Source organism: Loxodonta africana, chromosome 7 (assembly GCF_030014295.1).
Source record: "Loxodonta africana isolate mLoxAfr1 chromosome 7, mLoxAfr1.hap2, whole genome shotgun sequence".
In the NCBI taxonomy this organism is placed as follows: Eukaryota; Metazoa; Chordata; class Mammalia; order Proboscidea; family Elephantidae; genus Loxodonta; species Loxodonta africana.
In genome coordinates this window covers 103856121-103881064 of record NC_087348.1, presented here as the reverse complement: position 1 = coordinate 103881064, position 24944 = coordinate 103856121, and the positions used below count along the sequence as shown (strand labels likewise).

At 41.2% G+C, this 24944-nt stretch overlaps 1 protein-coding gene across 13 annotated transcripts; it reads left to right on the top strand.

Annotated features, from left to right (window-relative positions):
- Positions 1 to 19559: 19559 nt before the first annotated feature.
- Positions 19560 to 24554, top strand: CREBZF (CREB/ATF bZIP transcription factor). 13 transcript variants are annotated; one of them, XM_064288776.1, is made up of 4 exons: positions 19560 to 20899; positions 21109 to 21186; positions 22280 to 22348; positions 24107 to 24554. In XM_064288776.1, exons 1-2 carry the CDS (start codon positions 19836 to 19838, stop codon positions 21122 to 21124), a joined length of 1080 nt encoding a protein of 359 aa, XP_064144846.1. In that variant the 5' UTR covers positions 19560 to 19835; the 3' UTR covers positions 21125 to 21186; positions 22280 to 22348; positions 24107 to 24554. The 13 variants fall into 13 exon arrangements, with proteins under 13 accessions (XP_064144846.1, XP_064144848.1, XP_064144845.1 ...); XM_064288778.1 differs by adding an exon at positions 21433 to 21531 and having other exon boundaries at positions 22280 to 24554; XM_064288775.1 differs by having other exon boundaries at positions 21109 to 21531.
- The last annotated feature ends 390 nt before the right edge of the window (positions 24555 to 24944 follow it).

Below are 24944 nucleotides of genomic sequence, written 5' to 3'. Positions count from 1 at the left end.
GACACTTAAAGATTTATTGATTCTGTACTGGGTGCCAGGTGTTGGGCCAGGCACTGTGAATAAGCATGAAGAAGTACGTTTTCTGCCCCGGAAAAGCCTCCACACAGCCTAGTCTAGGGGAAACAAACAAACAAACAATTACAATGCAGTGTGGTGTGTCTTCAGTGGGTGTTATGAGATCTTGGGAAAAGAAACAACAGCATCTAACTCTGCCTGGGGATGAGGACTGGGATGGTGGGGAGGAATGCCAAGGATGACAGTATAGAAATTGACATATAAATCGGTTCTTAAAGAATTAGTAGAAATTCATCAAGTGGAAAAAAGTTAGAAGGGTTTGAGACTGCATAATGTAGAAAGGCATAGTTTTTTTTTTTTTAATGCCCAGAATATTAGGGGAAATCAAGTAGTTGGGGGAGGCGAGGAGAGGCGTGGCTTCACAAAAAACCGGAAGAGCAGGCTGAGGCCGGAGGTGTAATCGGCCTTGAAAGACAGACCTTGCATTTGCAGAAGGGCAAGAGCTCAAACAGGGGCCACAGACTTCAGTTCTAACCTAGATCGGCTCTGTGCGGTGACAGTTGCGCATGCGTGGTTTTGACCGTCCGGCGCCCACCTGCCACAACAGCTGCAGGGTGGTGGGCCTGGGGCTCCAGTTTTACGCACTGGCTGCAGGGAGGAGGCCTCTGGGCAGAGACCTGAGGGTCCTGGAAGCAGGCTGAGGGTTGTTTGGGAAGGGAATGCTGGAGTCCCAGGTACAAGTGTGTGGGCTAGAACGGGACTTGGGCCGAAGACTCCTTGTTTGGTGAAGGATGCGGCAGGAGGAGGGGGGAGGCGTGGAGAAGGTGGAGGCAGGGGCACCTGTGCCCTAAAACCTGGGTCCCAGTTGCTGGGTCTAAGGATGGTACTGTTCAAAGCCATGCTGAGTTTGTGTTCGCTTGAACTGTTACAGGGCAAGGCTTCCCAGCTAAGGACTAAGCCCTGCCTAGGTTCTTAGCTCCTTCTGACCAAGAATGACCAGGACAGTCTCAGAGGTTCCACACGAACAAAGGTGTATTAGGGACAGAAAGAATGTAAAAGGCTCGCGAGGGAGAGAGGGAGAGGTGTTTCCACTTATGCTAGCCTCTAGTATCTCCCTGAACAAAGGATTTCCTAGGGCTTATAAAATTTCTTAGGTGGGGGGGGCGGGGCGGTATCTTTATTAGTTGGGTGGAGATTTCCAGGAGAAGGGGAGGGATTATGAAAATCAAATGCACATGCAGTTAGAATTCAAGATAGACTTCCTCGCAGAGGTTGCTGGAACCAAGATGGAGTCTGTCACAAAGGCTGTCAGGATGTTGAACAGGACTTATTCTGGGATGTTGTGCATGAGTGATGACTCTGGATCTTGGTTCAAGCTCCCGGGAGGGGTCCCTGTTCATGTTTATCTCATGTGGAAGGTCATTCATAGGCCACGTTGATCTTTACTGCACATGCTCTGCACCTGATGAGGCCTTGAAAAACAGCTCAGGAAAATTATCAGTAATTTATAGCTGCTCAAGCACACAGGGCCTTGAAATGTAGCCCCTTATCTTGTCTAAGCACCTAGTTTGTTAATTAGAAGTAGTTCTCGGGTGCCAGCAGTAAAAGTTATATGGTGGTCTGCACTTAGGTTTAGACTTTATTACAGCTGGTTGAGCATACAGGGCCTTGAAAAGTAGCCTTTTTTTTAATTCAGCCAGCCCAATCTCTTCCCTGTCTCACAACCACATAAAATTGTCGTTATATAGGTCACAAATGGGTATGACCAATTTCAAAAGTGTACACTTTTGAAAGATTACAAAAAGGAAACTGAGTAATAAGGATAGAAGGTTAAAGACAGACTCCTAAAGAAAAACTGAAGAAAAAGAGTCCACAACATAGATCAAGAAATAAGAGGACTGTGTGCTGGCGATATGTCAAGTGCTTTTCATTTCACCGTCATATCAATTCTTCAAGGGAGGTTCAGTTACCACTCTTTTACAGATGAAAAAAGTGAGAGTCAGAGATAAGTGACTTGCCCAGTGGCATGGAGGTTTGGAGTGGCAGGGGCAAGATTTGAACCCAAGCTTCTTTGGCAGGGCGGGATCCATGGGTATGAAATCTGTAGGTGTAGAGGGACCCCACTTGGTTTAATGCACTGCTGTTATTGTCTTGAAATTCTTCATAATTTTTTTTTAGCAAGGGCCGTGCATTTCCATTTTGTGCAAAACCCAAAACCTGTTACTGTTGAGTTAATTCTGACTCATGGTGAGCCCATGTGTTACACAGCAGAACTGCTCCATAGGGTTTTCTCGGCTGTCATGTTTTTCTTCGGGGTGAGGGGGTGTCCCGGGTGGGTGTGAACCACCAACCTTTAGGTTAGGAGGCAATTGCAAACTATTTGTGCCATCCAGGGACCCATTCTATTTGTGCAGGTCTTCTCCAGTTATATAGCTGGGTCTGTTTTCTGGCTCTAAAACTCATGCTTTCTCCCACTATACAAACTACCACAAAACGACATTGTTTTTTCCTCTGTGCTCCACAGCACTTTGTATTCCACTCTCTCAGTGCTTATCTTGTATTTAATTTGTGACCCAGAACCACATTAGGAAGATCAGCAGCCAATTTAGCTGTTGTAGGGCACTGATCCGGGTGATGCCATCATTGGAAGAAACTGACAAAATGGAAATTGGTCCTCCAAACTACCGACCTTGAGGGGAAATTAAAAAAACAAAACAACAGCAAAAACACAGCACACAAAACAACAAAGTAGGCCTATCCCCAGTGAGTTTTTCTGCAATACCCACAAGCAGTGGCCCTAAAATGAAAGGCAGCAGAACCAACATTCTAAAATCAAATAATCTGTGAATAGTGCTGTTTAGCTGGTAAGTGTGATCTTTTGTGTTACCTAAATTATAAGCCCCTCAATTTACCTCTAAAGAATTTGTCTGATTTAAAAAAAAAAATTATGAAGGAGAGGTTGAAAAGAGAACAAGAACTACAGGAAAAGTGAACCATTTGGCTGATGTTATCACAATACTGACTCTGCTTCAGCTAGTGGGAATGAATTAGGGTTTTAGTAAACAAAGTGTATTAATAGAAAATCTGTTTCTTCCCATCTCCACTATATAAAAATTAAACAAATATTGAAAGAACATTGTTTGAAGGACTACCTGCTCAGGTGCCTGCTAGGAAGTAGCTGTGGCTGGCTCAGAGGAGGGATGGCTCTCTGCTCCCAACTATGGCAAGACTAGGAGAACTGGGCAGACATTTAAGATACCAATTCTTGGCATGCGAATTCAAAAAGATGCCCACGACTCAAACTGTTTTTCCAAAACCCCCCCAAACAGACTCATCCTCCAGTCTCATGGGCCAAAATTGGGTCATATGCAAATACCTCAACCAAACATCTTCAGGCTCTTTCTGTTTAATGCTCTGATCCACTCTCATTTTTACAAGTCTAAAGTAATTTTCCCTTTCATGTTTAAGGATATCCATTATAGCATTTTTGTGATATCAAAAGATTAGAAATAGTCTATGTAACATTAATAAGGAACTGGTTAAATGAACTATGGGTCCTACACACGCTGGAATACAATGCAACTGTAAACAAAAGAAAGAGGTCTTTATGTACTGATACAGAAATATCTCCAGCATATATGTGGGAAAAAAAAAAAAAAGCAGGGTACAGAGAGGTATATGTCATATGCTACCATTTGTGTAAGCAGGCAGAGGAGGGAGAATAAGGAACATATTTATTCCCATCTGCATAAACAAACACTGAAAGGAAAAAATACTAATAAAAGTGGGTATTAGTGGGGTGAGAGGGTGTGGGGAATGAGATGGTAGGGGATAGGAGTAGGGGTGGCACGGAAACAGTGTATACCACTATATATACTTGAACTTTTGAATTATGTCAATATATTACCTATTCAAAAAGATAAACACAACTAAAACCAAAAATAGAGTCTTCTTCATATCTGTTTGTCTTCCCAGTAAGCCCGGTTTCTGTGTAAATAAGTGATGTGACTCAAAAAGCCTGCAGATTCTTCTTTCTCCAGGAACTGGGTAGGCATGATATATTTCAGTTAGAGCCAAATAAGGCCTGACAAATCTGGGTCAGGCTATTTAGCTGGCAGCTGCTGCATTCACAAATGTTCAACCACATGCACCTAATAACATCTTTTTCGACCCTAAAGGGTGTCTTCTGATGATATTTCTCTCCTAATTTAAAGACTTGCATGTGCTAGCTTATCTTGCATGTTTTCAGATATGAAACCTAATTTTTACATTTTTTAGAAAGTGTTTTCTCATCCATTCAAGCTTTGAGGCTTTGAGTGGTGATTTTTGGTTTTGTACTAAGCGACAAATGTTGGTAGTATTAAGGGCAAGCCAAGCCATTCTGGTCCCTGTTAATTATTAATTCATTCAAATAAATTAATTGCATTAATTTAAATAATATTTATTAAGAGCTTTGCATTGGCCAGGCACTGTCCTAAATGCTGGGATACAATGCGAACAAAACAAAAACATTGTTGTTGTTGTTGTTAGGTGCCGTCGAGTCGGTTCCGACTCATAGTGACACTATGAACAACAGAACGAAGCACTGCCTGGTCCTGCGCCATCCTTACAATCGTTGTTATGCTTGAGCTCATTGTTGCAGCCACTGTATCAATCCACCTCGTTGAGGGTCTTCCTCTTTTCTGCTGACCCTGTACTCTGCCAAGCATGATGCCCTTCTCCAGGGACTGATCCCTCCTGACAACATGTCCAAAGTATGTAAGAAGCAGTCTTGCCATCCTTGCTTCTAAGGAGCATTCTGGTTGTACTTCTTCTAAGACAGATTTGTTCGTTCTTTTGGCAGTCCATGGTACATTCAATATTCTTCACCAACACCACAGTTCAAAGGCGTCAACTCTTCTTCGGTCTTCCTTATTCGTTGTCCAGCTTTCACATGCATATGATGTTATTGAAAATACCGTAGCTCGGGTCAGGGGCACCTTAGTCTTCAGGGTGACATCTTTGCTCTTCAACACTATGAAGAGGTCCTTTGCAGCAGATTTGCCCAATGCAATGCGTCTTTTGAATTCTGGACTGCTGTTTCCATGGCTGTGGATTGTGGATCCAAGTAAAACGAAATCCTTGACAACTTCTATCTTTTCTCCGTTTATCGTGATGTTGCTCATTGGTCCAGTTGTGAGGATTTTTGTTTTCTTTATATTGAGGGGTAATCCATACTGAAGGCTGTGGTCTTTGATCTTCATTAGTAAGTGCTTCAAGTCCTCTTTACTTTCAGCAAGCAAGGTTGTGTCATCTGCATAATGCAGGTTGTTAATGAGTCTTCCTCCAATCTTGATGCCCCATTCTTCTTCATATAGTCCAGCTTCTCGGATTATTTGTTCAGCATACAGATTACATAGGTATGGTGAAAGAATACAACCCTGACGCACACCTTTCCCGACTTTAAACCAATCAGTATCCCCTTGTTCTGTCCGAATAACTGCCTCTTGGTCTATGTAAAGGTTCCTCATGAGCACAATTAAGTGTTCTGGAATTCCCATTCTTCACAGTGTTATCCATAGTTTGTTATGATCCACACAGTCGAATGCCTTTGCATAGTCAATAAAACACAGGTGAACATCCTTCTTGTGTTCTCTGCTTTCAGCCACGATCCATCTGACATCAGCAATGATATCCCTGGTTCCACATCCTCTTCTGAAACTGGCCTGAATTTCTGGCAGTTCCCTGTCAATATACTGCTGCAGCCGTTTTTGAATGATCTTCAGCAAAATTTTGCTTGCGTGTGATACTAATGATATTGTTCTATAATTTCCACATTCAGTTGGATCACCTTTCTTGGGAATAGGCATAAATACGGATCTCTTCCAATCAGTTGACCAGGAAGCTGTCTTCCATATTTCTTGGCATAGACGAGTGAGCACCTCCACCACTGCATCTGTTTGTTGAAACATTCCAATTGATATTCTATCAATTCCTGGAGCCTTGTTTTTCACCAATGCCTTCAGAGCAGCTTGGACTTCTTCCTTCAGTACCGTCGGTTCCTGATCATATGCCACCTCTTGAAATGGTTGAATATTGACTAATTCTTTTTGGTATAATGACTCTGTGTATTCATTCCATCTTCTTTTAATGCTCCCTGCATCATTTAATATTTTCCCCATGGAATCCTTTACTATTGCAACTCGAGGCTTGAATTTTTTTCTTCAGTTCTTTCAGCTTGAGAAACGCTGAGCACGTTCTTCCCTTTTGGTTTTCTATCTCCAGCTCTTGGCACATGTCATTACAATACTTTATTTTGTCTTCTCGTGAGGCCCTTTGAAATCTTCTGTTCAGTTCTTTTACTTCATGAATTCTTCCTTTTGCTTTAGCTGCTCGACGCTCAAGAGCAAGTTTCAGAGTCTCCTCTGACATCCACCTTGGTCTTTTCTTTCTTTCCTGTCTTTTCAATGACCTCTTGCTTTCTTCATGGATGATGTCCTTGATGTCATTCCACAACTCGTCTGGTCTTCTGTCACTAGTGTTCAATGAGTCAAATCTATTCTTGAGATGATCTCTAAATTCAGGTGGGGTATACACAAGGTCATATTTTGGCTCTCGTGGACGTGTTCTGATTTTCTTCAGTTTCAGCTTGAACTTGCATATGAGCAATTGATGGTCTGTTCCACTGTTACTCCTGGCCTTGTTCTGACTGATGGTATTGAGCTTTTCAATCATCTCTTTCCACAGATGTAGTCTATTTGATTTCTGTGTGTTCCATCTGGCGAGGTCCATGTGTATAGTCGCCATTTATGTTGGTGAAAGAAGGCATTTGCAATGAAGAAGTCGTTGGTCTTGCAAAATTCTATCATTCGATCTCTGGCATTGTTTCTATCACCAAGGCCATATTTTCCAACTACTGTTCCTTCTTCTTTGTTTGCAACTTTTGCATTCCAATCACCAGTAATTATCAATGCATCTTGATTGCATGTTCGATCAATTTCAGACTGCAGCAGCTGATAAAAATCTTCTATTTCTTCATCTTTGGCCCTAGTGGTTGGTGCCTAACTTTGAATAATAGTCGTATTAACTGGTCTTTCTTGTAGGCGTATGGATATTATCCTATCACTGACAGCGTTGTACTTCAGGATAGATCTTGAAATGTTCTTTTTGACGATGAATGCAACACCATTCCTCTTCAAGTTGTCATTCCCAGCATAGTAGACTATATGATTTTCCAATTCAAAATAGCCAATACCAGTCCATTTCAGCTCACTAATGCCTAGGATATCAATGTTTATGCGTTCCATTTCATTTTTGACGATTTCCAATTTTTCTAGATTCATACTTCCTACATTCCAGGTTCCGATTATTAATGGATGTTTGCAGCTGTTTCTTCTCATTTTGAGTCGTGCCACATCAGCAAATGAAGGTCCCAAGAGCTTTACTACATCCACGTCATTAAGGTTGACCCGACTTTGAGGAGGCAGCTCTTCCCGAATCATCTTTTGAGTGCCTTCCAACCTGGGGGGTTCATCTTCCAGCACTATATCAGACAATGTTCCGCTGCTCTTCGTAAGGTTTTCACTAGCTAATGCTTTTCAGAAGTAGACTGCCGGGTCCTTCTTCTTAGTCTGTCTTAGTCTGGAAGCTCAGCTGAAACCTGTCCCCCATGGGTGACCCTGCTGGTATCTGAATACCGGTGGCACAGCTTCCAGCATCACAGCAACACGCAAGCCCCCACAGTACGAAAAACTGACAGAGCTTAGCATTGGCCAGGCACTGTCCTAAAAGCTGGGATACAATGCAAACAAAATAGAAGCCTTATCCTCATTAAATTTACTTCCTAGTGTGTGAGAAAAATGCTGACAGGATGAAATGGCGAAGTCCCCCAGCCTAGTGTAGGAAAGGCTAGGGAAAACTTCTCTAGAAGTGGCATTTAAGTTAAAGCCTATAGAATGTGTAAGAATTTCTAAGAGTAAAGGTGAGAGAAACATGAGGACACAGTAGCTCAGAAGCCTTCGCAGTACCTCTATTCCTGGTAAGAAAACCACCTTTCCCAACAGCCACACCATCCAGGGCTGCAGAATAAGCAGTTGCAGTAGACACTAGTATAAAGACTCTGGCCCAATTAATTCTATTATGCTCACATCCATATTTATCTCAGTCTCTGTCAGAAGTCTGAGCCTTCTAATCTGACTGTATCTTTTCTCCCCATACTATCCCTGCCCAAACCCTTTCACTATGCCCTTTAGAAATCCAGACATAAGATCAGCAAACTGGCCTTGGTATTTGTGAAGTAAGAGAGCATGTTGATATCAGACTGCCTGCGTTCAAGTCCTGACTCTCTGGTGACCTTAAACAAGTTACTTGATCTCTCTGTGCCTCATTTTCTTATCCATATGAATATTTAAAATTGTGTCCCTTTCATGTGGCTATTTTAACTGAGATAATACCTATAAGTCAATACCCAGTGTTAACTATAGGATTATGATAAAGTCACTGAGGATGTTAACAGGGAGAGGGTAAGGAGGAAGCCAAAGAGCTAAAATCATCAGTGAGTGAGAGATATGACCAGGACATGGCTTGGATTTTATATTGGCATAACCAAACAGAGGAAGAAGTTACCGAAATGACTTTAGAAAACAATATTTTAAGTAAATATCCTTAATGTAATGTATTTCAAGGATACATACAACTGCAGAGAAATCTTAGTAAATTTCATTTGCTAATTTTATTGTTAGTTGTCATACTGGCATGATTTTAAAACTGTTTGGATATTGAGGTAAAGCAAAACATGAATCCTGTTAATATTGCTAGAAACAAAATTTTCAGTGTATAAATGCAGGTATTAAAAAGTCAAATAAAAATTGTTTAAGGCTAAATATGAATTGAAAATCTCAATACAAACCCATGATAATTTTTTTTTTTTTTTAGAAAACAATACGTATTTCTTCACTCTGTCAACTGAAAGGCTGAAGAGTATTGACAATCCAGTAGGAATGAGCATCCCTAAGGCCCTATTTGTGATCTCCAAAAACTATTTTCCACTAAACTGAAGAAGGGCTCCTTGAAGAAATGACTGATCCCAGATCTGGAATAAGAACTATACAAGCTGAGTCTGATACATCTAGCTGTGTGAGAAAGCAAATAAGCTATTAAAGACTAAGGGAGTTCTGTCAAAAGATACGAGAGCCAAATTGGAGGAGCTCTGAATAGCCAAGGATGAGTAATTTGAGTATCAAAAATAATAATTGCAACTGAGTGAAGCATGCTGAATATATTAAAATCTGTGAGTTCATTATGATGCACCAAAAAAGAAAAAGCCAAACGAGGGCAATAGCGAAAACAACAAGCAAACTCAACGGTCATTAACTCCTTACTCCTATAATTGGATATCAAAAGGAATTAATTGCACATTTATCATACTTTTCCAGTTCCTTGTACTTCAGGGTAATAAAATGACCCTTAAGTGATGAAATAAAGTTATTCTTTACAGAAAAATTCCGGATAATAAAAGGAATGAGAGAATTAAAAAAATTATCATTTTGTAACCCCAAGTGAAATAATTTACCCAGGCTCTCATCATCATTAGATAAACCACTGGGAGAAGAGTTAACGGAGAATTTTTCAGTGGAGGAATTAGACTGTCACCACTTGAAAACATTGCTCCATCTTAGCATCACTAAACAGCACAGCTAGACATTAGGTGCCTCCTGATGTGATACAGCACGAATCGAGGCACCTCCTGGAATTATTCTTCCTAAAACTGTTGAACCTTAATATAACTAAGCAATAAGAACTAACTTTGGGTTTACAGGAAATATGGGGGTTAGTGGGAAAAGTAAAATGACACCACAAGAAAGCAAACAGACAAATCTAGAATATGGAACATTCAACAGGACAAGTGACCTGGTTTCTTCAACACATCAGTGGCACTGGGGAAGAAAAGGGGGAGGAATGCTTAGATTCAAAGAAATTTATGAGACATAACAGCCAAATGGAATTTATAGAGCTTGTTTGGATGCTAACTGAAATAAGCCATGTGTAGATAGACATTTTTGAGACCATTGAATGTGGACTGGATTTTAAATGACACCAAGAAACCCATAATAATTTTATTAGGTGCAATCATGGCATTGTGGTTATAGAAAAAAATGACCTTATAATTAAAGGTGCATACTGATAGGTATAGGCATTATGATGGTTAAGGTTTTGTGTCAACTTGCTTGGGCCGTGATGCTCAATGGTTTGACAGTTAAGATGTAGTCTGGCAGCTATGTAATGATGTAATCTCCTCCATAATGGGGTCTGACATAATGTAATCACCACCATGATGAGATCTGCTATAAGACACCAACCAGTTGAAAGGGAACTTCCTTGGGGGTGTGGCCTGCATCAGATACATGTGGACTTTCTGGCAAAGCTGGCTGGCTTTTGCTCCCTCTGGAATCTGGCTCGTTATCTGACCTCTGATTCTTGGGACTTCAGCTAGCAGCTTACCTGCCAATCTGGGATTCATCAGCCCCCGTAGCCTGTGAGCCAGTGCCCTGTCAATTTACCTGGCGATCTTGAGTTTGTCAGGCCCTGCAGCTACGTGAGTCAGGGGAAGCCTCCAGCCTGACTCACAGACTTAAGACTTTCCATCCTCCACACGTTACTCAATTCCAAAACCAATTCCACATTGAAGGTATCTGTTAGAGCAACAGAGCCCTGGTGCCATAGTGGTTAAGAGCTTGGCTGCTAAACAAATGGTTGGCAGTTTGAAGCTACCAGCTGCTCCTTTGAAACCCTATGAGGAAGTTCTACTCTATCCTATAGGGTCACTATGAATCAAAATCAACGCAATGGCAATGGGGTTAGAGCAGTATCCCATTCTGGATACCAGCTCTCTCTCAGTTATCTAGTGCTGCTGTAACAAAAATACCACAAGGGGATGGCTTTAACAAAAAGAAATTTATTCTCTCACAGTTTAGGAGGCTAGAAGTCGAAATTGAGGTGCCAACTCCAGTGAATGCTTTCTCTGTCTGCTCGGGAGGAATGTCCTTGTTATCAATCTTCCCCTAGGCTAAGAGCTTCTCAGTGCAGGAACCACGGATCCAAAGGATGTGCTCCACTCCTGGCTCTTCTTGCTTGGTGATAATGAGGTACCCTCTCTCTCCACTTGATTCTTTTATATCTCAAAAGAGATTGACTCAAAATGCAACCTAATCCTGTAGATTGAGTCTTGCCTCATTAATATAACTGCCTCTAGTCCTGCCTCATTAGCATCATAGAGGTTAGGATTTACAACACATAGAACAATCACATCAGATCACAAAATGGAGGACAACCACAGGTTACTGGGAATTATGGCCTAGTCAATTGATACCTATTTTTAGGGGACACAATTCAATCCATAACAGGAATGTAATGACATGATGTCTAGATTTTACTTTTAAAACACATCAGCTAAAACAAGTGTGACAAATCTTGATAATTGTTTAATCTGGGTGTATATAGGGATTCATTATACTATTGTCTCTACTTCTGTGGGTGATTGAAATTTCTCAATATTTAAATTTTCTATATTTAAAACCAAAAAAGGCTGGGGATTTTGAAGGAAAGAGGGGAAAGACTGTTTGGAATTGGCCATGGTAAGCAAGAACATGTCAGCCATGTTCTTGGCCTGAGGTGCTGGGGAAGAGAGACAAAACAACTCCATTTGAAAGGAGTTGTTGCTATCAGAACTTGAAAAGCTCTGCTCCTACCCTTCCAAAGCTCTCATGCCCAAACCTCTATATCTGCTTTCCCTTCTCCCACCAAAGCAGCAGTTGTGAATTTCAGAGGCAGCAACTGTGGGGCTTAATTCGTTGGTGGAAATACAAGTAATTTTTTACTATTTTAGTTGGTAACCAATGTTGATCCTTTTAAAATAAATCAGATTCCAGATTAGTCCGTAATAGTGCAGTTCTCATTTATTTGCACTGAGAAATGCTTTCTTGAGAGGGAGATAAAGGAATAGAAATACGCTTGCACACTAGGAGTTACACATAATCCATGCAAATATGCAGTGCTTGTAAAAATAATCCAAAAGAGCCCTAAATCAAAACCAAACCCAATTTCTGGCTGATAGCGACACTACAGGACAAAGTAGAACTGCCCCACAGAGTCTCCAAGAAGAGCCTGCTGGATTCAAATTGCCAACCTTTTGGTTAGCAGCTGTAGCACTTAAATACTACGCTGCTAGGGTTTCCAGCCCATTGCCATTGAGTCTATTCCAAATCATAGTGACTCTGTAGGACAGAGTATAACTGCCCCTTAGGGTTTCCAAGCACTTACTGATGAAGATCAAAGACCACAGCCTTCAGTATGGATTACCCCTCAACATAAGGAAAACAAAAATCCTCACAACTGGACCAATAAGCAACATCATGATAAACAGAGAAAAGATTGAAGTTGTCACGGATTTCGTTTTACTTGAATCTACAATCAACACCCGTGGAAGCAGCAGTCAAGAAATCAAAAGACGAATTGCATTGGGCAATTCTGCTGTGAAAGACCTCTTTATGGTGTTGAAAACCAAAGATGTCTATTCCGACTTCTAGCCTCCTAACTGTAAGAAAATAAATTTCTTTTTGTTAAAGCCATCGACTTGTGGTGTTTTTGTTATAGCAGCACTAGATAACTAAGACAGAAAATTGGTATCTGGAATGGGGTACTGCTCTAACCCTGTTGCCGTTGAGTTGATTTTGATTCATAGTGACCCTATAGGATAGAGTAGAACTGCCTCATAGGGTTTCAAAGGAGCAGCTGGTAGCTTCAAACTGCCAACCATTTGTTTAGCAGCCAAGCTCTTAACCACTATGGCACCAGGGCTCCGTTGCTCTAACAGATACCTTCAATGTGGAAATGAGTAATGTGTAGAAGCTGGAAAGTCTTAAGTCTGTGAGTCAGGCTGGAGGCTTCTTCTGACTCACATAGCTGCAGGGCCTGACGTCAAAGGTGAGCCTGATCCAAGCCTTGATATTTTCATTTGCATCATCTGCATGAGAAAGCTAAACAATGAATAAGGAAGACTGAAGAAGAATTGACTCCTTTGAATTGTGGTTTTGGAGAAGAATATTGAATTTACCATGGACTGCCAAAAGAATAAACAAATCTGTCTTGGAAGAAGTACAACTAGAATGCTCATTAGAAGCAAAAATGGTGAGACTACGTCTTACATACTTTGGGCCTGTTATCAGGGGTGATCAGTCCCTGGAGAAGGACATCATGCTTGGTAAAGACTTTCCAAGGAGTGCTAGTGAATTTGAACTGCCATCTTTTGGTTAGCAGATGAACTCTTCACCACAGCACCACCAGGGCTCCTAAAACACAGCAAATCCCTTAATTCTTCAGTTTTCATCCAGTTGTAAAATCCCCTCATGGTCTCACTCCCTGCCCTTCCAGAGTATACTTCACTGATGGAGAGGCAAACTACATTCAAATGAGCACTCTCGCCTCTGTAGCATATTTGTTCTTCTGCTGCATCCACTTAGCAGAACCCCAACCCTGATTCAGCTGCATTCTCTACCATTTCTGCTCAAATTCTCTGATATAGAAAACCCAGTAAATTTAGGTATTAGTGCTGGAGTATCATGAATTCATGGTCTTTGGGGAGGATCTGATAGATTGGTATTTATCACTCATTTCAATCTCCCTTTTAAGGTGATTTCCTATATTCCAGAAACTGAAAAGCTGAAACAAAAGAAATACAAAGGCAAACTCTATTTCCCAGACTCCTTTGCAGCTGTATTTGGAAAGTACAAATGGGGCAGGAGGCTCTTCCCCTTTGATTTGGCCAGTTGCTGCCTAACACATTCTTCGAGGCATTAGATTTTTCTGCAAAAGCTCTCTTAGTTCAGTCGCTAGTGTTATGGCATGTGGTAGCCAGCCCCCAAGATAGCTCCCAGTGATTCCCACCTCCAGAACTCACATCCTTGAGTAGTCCCCTCCCACAGTGATAAGGACTGATTTGTGTAACCAGTAGAATGCTGCAGAAGTGAAGGTATGTCACTTCTGAGACTAGGTCATAAAATATATTGCTGCTTCTTCCTTGGTCTCTTGGATCACTCACTCTAGGGGAAGCCAGCCACCATATAGTACATAGTCCTATAGAGAATCCTATGGAAAGGGGGAGTTGAGGCCTCCCCTCAGGACCAACTTGTCAGTCAATGGAGTGAGCAACCTTAGAAGTAGATCCTCTATCGCTAATCAAGCCTTCAGATAACTGCAGCCCCAGCAGACATCTGAATAAACCCCATGAGATTTCCAGAGCCAAAATTGCCTAGCCAAGCCACTCACAAATTGCTGACTGACAGTGAGAGATAATGTTTATTGTTGTTTCGAGCCACTATGTTTTGGGTAATTTGTTATGTAGCAATAGGTAGTTAATACACGGGGTTGAGAGTTTTGGCAGCAGCAGTAGCTTCCTGATCCCTGGATCACAGCTAAAGCTGAGGGTTCTTGAAGCCAACATTCCAGCTTTCTGTTTTACCACTTTCCCAATTGAGGCAGAGATAGCATCTTCCTATTGCGCTGTCTGGTCACATTGTACCGGGAGGCATTTTTTATCTCCCAGGCTAATGTGAATTCCTCCTCCAGTCCTTCCAATGACTTTGTAAGCACTTAATTCTCTGTATTAAATTCCTTTCTGCTTAAAACAGTTGGATTGGTTTCTGTTTCCTGCTGTTGAGCACTAAATGACATAGTCTCAAAGACCAGCTGGATCCCCAGCATATTTGGTCAGCCCCTCTTCATCCCCTTCAACAGTTTTTCCGTATTTTCATGACTCCAAAACCCTTTGTCATCAGGTCAATTCTGACTCATAGTGACCTTATAGGACAGAGTAGGACAGCTCCATAGGTTCTCCAAGTAGTGGCTGGTGGATTCAAACTGCCAACCTTTTGGTTAGCAGCCAAATACTTAACCACTGTACCCCAGGCCTCCCTCTAAGTCCTCCAATTTAATTCCTCCTCTCTTCCTCATGGAAACCCTAGTGGCATAGCAGTTAAGAGCTACAGCTGCTAAACAAAAGACTGGCAGTTCAAATCCACCAGGTGCTCCCTGGAAACCCTACGGGGCAGTTCTACTCTGTCCTGTAGGGTTGCTATGAGTCTGAATCTACTGACGGCAACGGGTTTGGTTTTTGGTTTTCTCCTCCTAACCCTCAGCTGACAATTTATCCTAATCTATCAGACACTATCTTATGATGCTCCAACTGACAAATTTATGTACATAGGTTGGCTTCCAGAAAACTCTGCTTTAGCTCTGCTCCAGGGATCAGGAAACTACTGCTGCTGCCTGCACTCTCAACCCCATGTATTAAAGGATCTGTTGCTGCCTAACAAAGTACCCAAAACTTAGTGACTTGAAACAATGACAAACATTGTCTCTCACAGCTTTTGTTGCTTAGCAATTTGTGAGTGGCTTGGCTTGGCAGTTTGGGCCCTGGAAATCTCCTGAGGTTGGAGAATGGTTAAAGAATTTAAGATTTTACAGGGGAAAAAAGGGTTGAACACGTTATGGGAAAAGAAACACTAAATGAAGGATAGATCAATGACCCTTTGTTGTTGTTGAATGCTGTAGAGTAGATTTCTACTCATAGTGACCCTATGTGACAGAGTAGAACTGCTCCATAGGATTTTCTAGGCTGTAATCTTTATGGGAGCAGGTCACCAGGTCTGGTGTGTTTGAACTAACAACCTTTCAGTTCACAGGTGAACTGCCCGTGAACACACTGCCGCCCCAAACTAAACACTCTGCTGTCGAGTCAATTCTGACTCATAGTTACCCCATAGGACACAGTAGAACTGCCCCATAGGGTTTCCAAGGCTGTAAATCTTTACAGAAGCAGACTGCCACATGTTTCTCCCAAAGAGCTGCTGGTGGATTTGAACTGCAGATCTTTTGGCTAGCAGCTGAACACTTTAACCACTAAACCACCAAGGCTCACTTGTTTCACCACCAACCCTTTGCCATTGAGTTGATTCTGACTCACAGAAACCCTATCTGACAGAGTACAACTGCCCTGTAGGGCTTCCGAGGAGTGCCTAGTGGATTCAAACTGCCAAACTTTTGGTTAGCAGCCTAGCTATTAACCATTACCACCAGGGTTTCCTTCACAACCAAGGCTCCTTAATTATCCTTTACATATTTAAAATTTTCATTTTGTTTTCCATGCTTGCTAGAAACTTTAAGGATTTTTCTTCCTCAGTGTTTCAAAGAAATGCTTGTGTATTTATAAACATATAATTCAGTTGTAGATAACATGTACAGTAAGACATTGCCTATGATTTCTCCTCTTGCATACTCTGCTCCAGCCATGTTGCCTTTATTACTGAATACGCCAAGGTAAGTCTGCTCTCAGGGCCTTTGCTATTGTGATTTCCTAGTCCTAGAATGTTCTTCTCTTTTATCTTAGCATGCGGGTTCCTTTCTTTTTATTCAGTTTTCAGCTTAAATCTCAACTCCTCAGGGAGTCCTCCATTGACATCCCCTCTAAAATAACTATTCTTGCATTTTCAATTTCTTTACTGCTGTTTAATTTTCTGCATAATATTTTTTATTAGTTAATATTTTCTGTTTGTTAATTGTCTTCTCCCACTATAAAGTAGGCTCCACGAGAACAGGGACCTTATCAGCTTGGTTTACCACTATATTCACAATGATTATAACAATACGTAGCTCAGAGTAGGCCGTGTGTGTGTGTGTGTGTGTGTGTGTGTGTGTAATGGCTGAATAAATTATCTCTTTTTCTAGCTCTGGTCCTGCAATCATAGACAGATGCAGAGTAACATAGATGCTTTAGATGGGACAGGTTTTGCACAACTTTTATTTAGCTATGTTTCTCAAATTCCTTCCCCAACATACAAGATTATATAGTTTTCAATTCTCTCACAATAACCTTAGGGTAGTGAACCTTAGAGAACTCTTACCTAGCTCTATTAGCTTCTTCCCTCCAGAGACTCGTGTGGCAAGGCATTCAATGAAATAACCATTCATGTTGCTAAACACTAAGTAAAATACAAATGGAAGCACGCTGTAAGTAAAATAAAAATAGGAACATGTTTCTTAACCTAACAAAAAAAATCCACTGAAGGCATTCCTATTAAAGTCAGGAATAAGGCAAGAAAGTTGGCTATCAACACTATTATTTAACATCAGTCTGGAAGTGCTACTTCGTTATTGGCCTAATAAGTATTGCAAAGAAAGGGGCAAAATGGTCATTATATGTATAAGTAATATAATTGTCTGCCAGGTAAATCTGAATGAATAAGCTGAAAGAAAATTAAGAAAGTTCAGTGAGGAAGTCAGTTAAAAATTTAACAAAGCACATCAATTGCTTTCCTATATAGCAGCATTAGCCATTTAGAAAATATAAAGGAAAAGAAATAATCCATTCCAGTAGCAAAAATTGTATAAGACACATTTAGTGAAATTGAAATTGAAAAATTTTCTAAAGTTATCTGGAAGAATGGAGCCTTGGTGGCACAGTGGTTAAGTTATAGAGCTGCTAACCAAAAGGCTGGCAGTTCAAATACACCAGCCGCCCCTTGGAAACCCTATGGGGCAGTTCTACTCTGTCGTCTAGGGTTGCTATGCCTAGGGTTGCTATGCGTCAGAACCGATTCAATGCAAAGGGTTTGTTTTTTTTTTTTTGCTTTTATCTGGAAGAATAAATATTCATGTAGAGGTAGAAAATTCCGATAAAGGAACGAGGGGGGACTTGCTCTATGACACATTGAAATATATTATAAAACTGCAATAAAAATGGAATGGTTTTTGTTCCAGAATAACTTGACTGATCAATGAATAGAAGAAAAAGAACGGAAATAGATCCAAGTATATGTAATAATTTAATACATGGCATACATGCTGGGAAATCAGTAGGGAAAGCACAGATTGTTTAATAAATTTTATTATGGCAGATAGCCTTTTGAAAAGTTAAATTCCTACTTCACATTTTGTATTGAAATAAATTCTGGATGAAATAAAGATTTAAATAACTCATGTTGTTAAAAACTGCTAAAATATGGATGAATATTAGTGTTATTTTGGGCTAAGGAGGTCTTTTGTAGATTAACACCAAAACCAGAAACCGTGAAGAAAATTTTGATAGATTGACTATTTAAAAATGGAGTTGGTACTAATAGTATTATGCTTATGAAGAATGGCCTTAGTTTAAGAGATGCATGCCGAAGTACTTAGGAGTGAAGTGTCTTGGGGTGTTAGGGGAAAAAAATTATATTTACAAACATTTGTATACAAATAAATAAGGCCAAATGTTAACAATTGTTGAATCTGGTTAGTGGGTACTACTTTTAAATCAGAGTGGGTGCTGAACTATTCTTTCATATTTTGTTTTTATAGAAATTTTCATAATAAAAAGCTGGAAAAAATTAAATATAAATGATTTGCTTATTTATCTCTTTCTTCTAGGACTCTGCAGTGTTTGAGTGAAAAGATCTTGTTTTATAAAAGAAGGGAGTAAGGAGAAATTTCAAGAATGGTTTGGTTACCAGTCTTAAACTCCTGAGAAAACCAGGGTAACTGCTGTTTAAAAAGTAATCAAAGCTTAAAGAAATTCGACTTGACGGCACTGCGTTTGTTTTTAGGGTTTATTTGAGCAGTAAATCTCTATGCATACAGGGAGACCATTTTGTTTGTTAAAAAAAAAAAACAAAACAAAAACATCGCTCAATTCAGGCAAGATACAATGAGGATTTTTTTTTTTAGAAAGAGGAAATAGAAAATTAACCATTGGCTAATATTAACGTGGAAACCCTGGTGGTGTAGTGGTTAAGAGCTAAGGCTGCTAACCAAAAGGGCCGCAGTTCCAGTTCACCTAGGCGCTCCTTGGAAACCCTATGGGGCAGTTCTACTCCGTCCTGTGAGGTCGCTCTGAGTCGGAATGGACTCCACGGCAACGGGTTTTTAATATTAATGTGATTGATGGAGCCACTACCTTCCTCCTCCCCCCGTGCTGAGATCAGTACAGAGCTGGCATTAGGTTTCTATGTTGTCTCTAGCCTGGTGGAGCCCCCCCCCCCCCACATTCTGGAGGTTTTTTTAAATAAAGCACCTCAACTGCTTAGGGAATGCCAAAGGTTTAGAATTATTTTCTCAGGAAACAAAGGCAAAGACTAATTTACTTTTTGGTGAAGTTAAATTCTTTGCACAGAGTAAACTTTAAACGAGTTTATGGCTAACATAATTCTTATCGCGGGGGGGTTTGTCATGGCTTTATCACGCGTCAATCTGGACCTCAGTTTCCTTATTAACGCTGCTGACGGTAATTCATAAATTTGGTATCTAGAAGGTAAATTCTAAGTGAGAGTGGTACCACTGGAAGTGGAAAGTAGAATGTAGAGGGTTAAAAAGTAAGGACACAGAGGGTAGAGTCCTTTTTCAACAAATCTGGGCTTTTGTTATTTTTGCCGCGGTTACTATGACATCATTGGAGCCCAGGAATTACTCCCACTCCAGAGCTCCGTGAACTCTCGCGATACCAGAGCCTGGTGGAGCGCGAAACGCAGTGGGAGGGGCTGGGCTAGAACGACTGACTTCCGGCCAGGTCGTTGTCTGGGTGGCGCGGTCGAGTCATCGCTCGGCCTTGCAGCTTAGATCTCCCGTCTTTCCTCCCCGCCCCCCGCCCCGGGGCGGGGGGTCGACAGGCCAAGTGAGGCGGGAGGGTACTCGGACCTTCCCCTTCATTTCGCTCCGGCCAGCGCCCTGCTCCCCACGCTGGGGCTTGGGGTCCGTGGGGCCCGCGAGGCCCGGTCTGAGGGGCCGGGGCCTACGTGGGCCCGCCGCTGGGCCCCATGAGGCATAGCCTGACCAAGCTGCTGGCGGCTTCGGGCAGTGACTCCCCGACCCTCAGCGAGAGTCCGGCGCCGGTCGCGGCCTGCTCGCGGCCTCCGGACCTGACCCGAGCGGCGGCGGCGGCGGCAGAGACGGCGGCGGCCGGATATCCCGGCCGCAGGCAGCCGCGCGGCGACGAGAGCGAGTTGGAGGCCGGGAGGGGGAGCCGCGGCGGCGTGGCCGTGCGCGCGCCCTCGCCCGAGGAGATGAAGGAGGAGGCTATCGCTAGCGTCCCGAGGGAGGAGTCGGAGGACATGGACTTTCTGTCTGGGCTGGAACTGGCCGATCTGCTGGACCCCCGGCAACCGGACTGGCATCTGGAGCCTGGGCTTAGCTCGCCTGGGCCTCTCTCTTCGTCCGGCGGCGGTTCGGAAAACGGTGGCCTGTGGAGAGGGGACGATGACGACGAGGCCGCGGCTGCCGAGATGCAGCGCTTTTCCGACCTGCTGCAGAGGTTGATAAACGGTATCGGAGGCTGCAGCAGCGACAGTAGCAGCGGCGAAAAGAGGCGGAGAAAGTCTCCGGGCGGAGGCGGCGGCTGCAGCGGCAGCACCAGCGCTAACGACAACCACCAGGCAGCGACGAAGAGCCCCCGGAAGGCGGCGGCGGCCGCTGCCCGTCTTAATCGGCTGAAGAAGAAGGAGTACGTGATGGGGCTGGAGAGTCGAGTCCGGGGTCTGGCAGCCGAGAACCAGGAGCTGCGGGCCGAGAATCGGGAGCTGGGCAAACGCGTGCAAGCACTGCAGGAGGAGAGTCGCTACCTACGGGCCGTCTTAGCCAACGAGACCGGACTGGCTCGCCTGCTGAGCCGGCTGAGCGGCGTGGGACTGCGACTGACCACTTCTCTCTTCAGAGACTCGCCCGCCGGTGACCACGACTACGCTCTGCCGGTGGGAAAGCAGCAGCAGGACCTGCTGGAAGAGGACGACTCAGCGGGAGGAGTGTGTCTTCATGTGGACAAGGATAAGGTGTCGGTGGAGTTCTGCTCGGCGTGCGCCCGGAAGGCGTCGTCTTCTCTTAAAATGTAGGGTCAAGTAATCTGCTCTTTATCCGCGTTTACCCCTTTCAACTCCCTTACACCATGTAAAACACCTTAGTGGGACATCTTCACTGGACACATTTCAGAGGAGGAAAAAAGTAATATTGAATCTTTAAGTGTTTAGCTAAAAGCATGAATGTGACACTGTAACCAACTCCAAATGATAACATGTGACTATTAAATCTCTCTGACAGTTTCTTTTTTAGGTGATTTCCTTCCTGCCAGGCTCCGTTGTAGGGGTTACAGAACAGTCGTTCCCGCCTCACAACCTGGTAAGGATCCATCTCTTCACGTAACGCTCATGCTCTGCTGCTTAGTCTAATGGGCAACATCTCAATATGTGTGTGTGCGTGTGTGATATTTTTTTTTTTTTTTCTTTTTTGGAAGGTGGGAGGGGAATCTGATTTGGGCCCTGTCCACCCTGGAAACAGACTTGTGCTGGTCAATGTGTTTAAGATGCTTCTCCTGATTGAAATAGCTGTTAATGTGTCCCCTTGTTCAAACTTGCGTGTACCTAGCTCTTCTGTCCCCAGTGTGGACATGGCCTTGGATGACATCGGTTCCAACTGTACACTGAAACCTGCTTATAGAGATACAGTTTGGATACAGTGAAACAGGTGAAGTTGGATGGAACTTCCGAGTTGTACAAGGTGCAAATTGGAATTCCAATTTTAGAGCAACTTTTCAGAGGTTGACAATACAGGTTATTTGGGGCATGCACAAATGTGATAGCTATTTTGCTGGAGATGACAGAAATCTCTTAAATATTTAAGAACGCCTTTTAGTTTTCAATAGAAGATATAGAAATACAATCTGTTCAGATTAACAGATTTTAATCTCTCACTTTTAGAGAAGTTGGAAGTTAATATACGTATCAGAATCCTGTGTTAGCTAACTGGAGAAAGAAAAAAAAATGGTTGATGAAATATTTCTTTGAGGACCAGCACAGTGATTACTGTATCACTGAGTATGAATAAATTGTTGAATAACTTTATTTTTGATGTATTAAAATTTTAGGTTAAATTTATGTTTGTATGACTAAATAATGAAGATTGTGAAATGTGAATGAAGAAGTGTAAAGTGAGGCTTCACAAAGAATCTTAATTGTTCTTATTCAAAAGCATTTGGCCTATTTAAAAATAGCTTTCAAAATTCAGTGGTTTTGGCCACTTAAATGACCCAGTTGACACAATTTTTCCAAAGATGGACATATTCTTTCTTTGAAGTACTGTTACTATTATCCAGTTGTATCAATTGAGTTATGGTGTCCTTCAGTGTAAGACACATTAAGAAATTCTTTGTGAAACATCACTGTTTGATAAAGTATATACGTATTTAGCATCCTTGTTTTTCTTTGTGCTAAAGTGGATACAGCTGTTGGGGCAGAAGAGACGGGACCAGCTGCTGGCCACATTTCCTGCTTTATTTTAAAAGGTAGTATAAGAAATGAGGAAAAAGAGGTAATATCAGGGCTTCTGCTGTCTTTTGTTTTTAAAATGTTCATAACTAAGTATTTTCCAGCAGTCCAAAGATGTAAGCTATCTTAACGCATAAAATGTTTTATTTTGTTGTTATTTGGTTATGAAAATGGAATCCTTGTTCTTGCACAACTGTAAATGTTTTGTTGCTAGATAATAAGATTTGAGACCTAAATTGGTCTCTGGTTTCCAGTGCACCACAGCATATTTTGTAAAATCATCTACTGCACTTGAGCATGAATGGGTAGTAGCCAAACTCACAACCTGGAGTGATGAACCTGCTTATACCTAATCGCAGGAGCAAGCCCCTCACAATGCAGCTGCATGGATTTTTAGTGCCTACTGAATTATATATATAAACCAAAAGTAGTTGGAAAAATTATTTGAAATGACTAATTTGTGCTATCTTTATGGAATATGTTAAATGTAGCTTTTTGAAAGAGAAGCCTTGAATTGAAATTTAACTAATACTTGAACATTTTGTATATATTTCTTTGTATATAATTTTGTGCAGTACCAATGACAAAAATATGGTGTCATAATAAAACCAGGTTTGTTGATCTTTCAGTTTATGGGCTCAAAGAATTTATTCATCTCTAACATGACATTGGAAAATAATGGATGGATGTAGGAAAAATGATTGTTATTAATGCTGACTGTGGGTCTTAAAAGGTTCTGGAAGCAGAAAGTGTGTTTTTCTAAAGATTACACCATTCCCTTGGAATATTTTCTTTCTAATTGTTGTTTTCCCTGCATTATTTGAAGCTTGGGGCTGGGGAAAGGAGTAGTCAAAGCTCTCTAAATTGGAATGCTTTGAAATTGGAGTGTAGATTACTAGAATGTCATTTTATAAATGGCAGTTTTTGGGAATACTTGATTCAAAACTTCTGAAAATGGAAAAATTAGTATGTCCTATTTTTAAAGCTACTTTGTTAGGTTCCTTATGTTTTATTAACTGTCTTTTTTTGTTTCCATTTCATTCTCTTTTTTTTCTAATTTTGGTGACTTAGTGATTTTGTCATTTTTACATCAATTTCATGGTCTTGTTTTTACATGGTAATTGCATGTACTTAGGACCTATTGGGGCTTTACATAAATTTGGTCATATTTATGTGTAAGCACACTTTTCTGTAAATGGGTTTCTGAATTTATAACAGATCTGTTTATCTCAGTATGTAGTAAGCAATATCTCAAAGTGTCCTATCCACTACTTGTTAATTAAAAAAGTTATGATTAATATGAAGCTGTTGTCTTCCTATTTTTAGAAAATTGTGTACTAAATGATTAGTACTTGGATAAAGGAGATTTCTGGAAAATAGATTGTTTTGAAATTTTCAGGTTTTGGTCTGTTTACTGTAATGGATGAAAATTTAGTATTTGAGGAACTTTTTTTTCTAATTGTGCCTCTAGTTCCTAGGCTTAATATACCAAATGGTAAAATGGTACAGAATTAAAGATGTAGCTTTTTATATTTGTTTTCTGATGGTGGTAGGAATTCATACATTAACTGAACTAACATATATTATTGCCCTACTGTTGCTGTCATATTGACTATTTTTGCACTTCCTTGGCCAGACTTAACTAAAAAATCTACATTTGTTAAAGTGGAGTCACACTGCTAATAAATCCAACAAAAAGTGTTCAAAATATTTTAATTAAATATTTGTGCATTTTATAATCACTAAATTAATCTCTCTCTCTTCTCTTTAAACAGCAGTGTCTACAAAAACGAATCTTTTGCTACAACCTGTTAACTGACTGGACTGATGGTAACAAAGTAATTGTGGGAGCCATGTCGGTCAAAAATTTGGCATCTGCTGAAAAAAATGAATGCCATTTTCAAGTTCCCAAATTACTTCTATATTGATTTCACTTTCCAGAAATGGAGATATGAAAAGATTCTCTGGAATCCTTGAAAGACTTAATAGAAATATGTAAGACTAAATTTTGGAACAAAATTATACATTTTTTTTTTTTTTTTTGTCTTTCATGGGAGTGATACTCAGCTCTCTACATACTTTTTAAAAATTGTATCTATCCATTGGAGAAGAGAATGATAGTATTTCTTCAAGGAATTAGATTTTTTACATTACCAAGAACATATTCTGTGGAATTACATTTAGTGGACTAAAATTATATAAACAGGGCATCAGTGAGCACAAGGCATATCGTGAATTTGTATTTATTTCCTGGAACATGAGAGCTAATCTCAAGTACAGGCAGATACCTTCCTGAGTAAAATATAAAAGTTAATGTAAAGCTCTTAACCACGTTTTTGAAAAAATTGATTACGGTTCAATGTGTGTGGGTAGAGTTAACTGCATTTCAGGGAAGTACCAGGACATGTGGATTCTTCTGAGGTCTTGGCTTCTTCAGCTTTCTCTGAGTACTTGACACTGTTCTGTGATTATTTTGAGGTTTCTAATGAGTGGCATCCTAGTTTCTACTGTTCGATATTAAAATGTGTCTAGTTTAAGGGCTTTAGTATTCTGGATGATGGGAGTAGCTTTTTTTGTGTGTGTGTGGCATATGGTTTTACTTAATTGAAATAT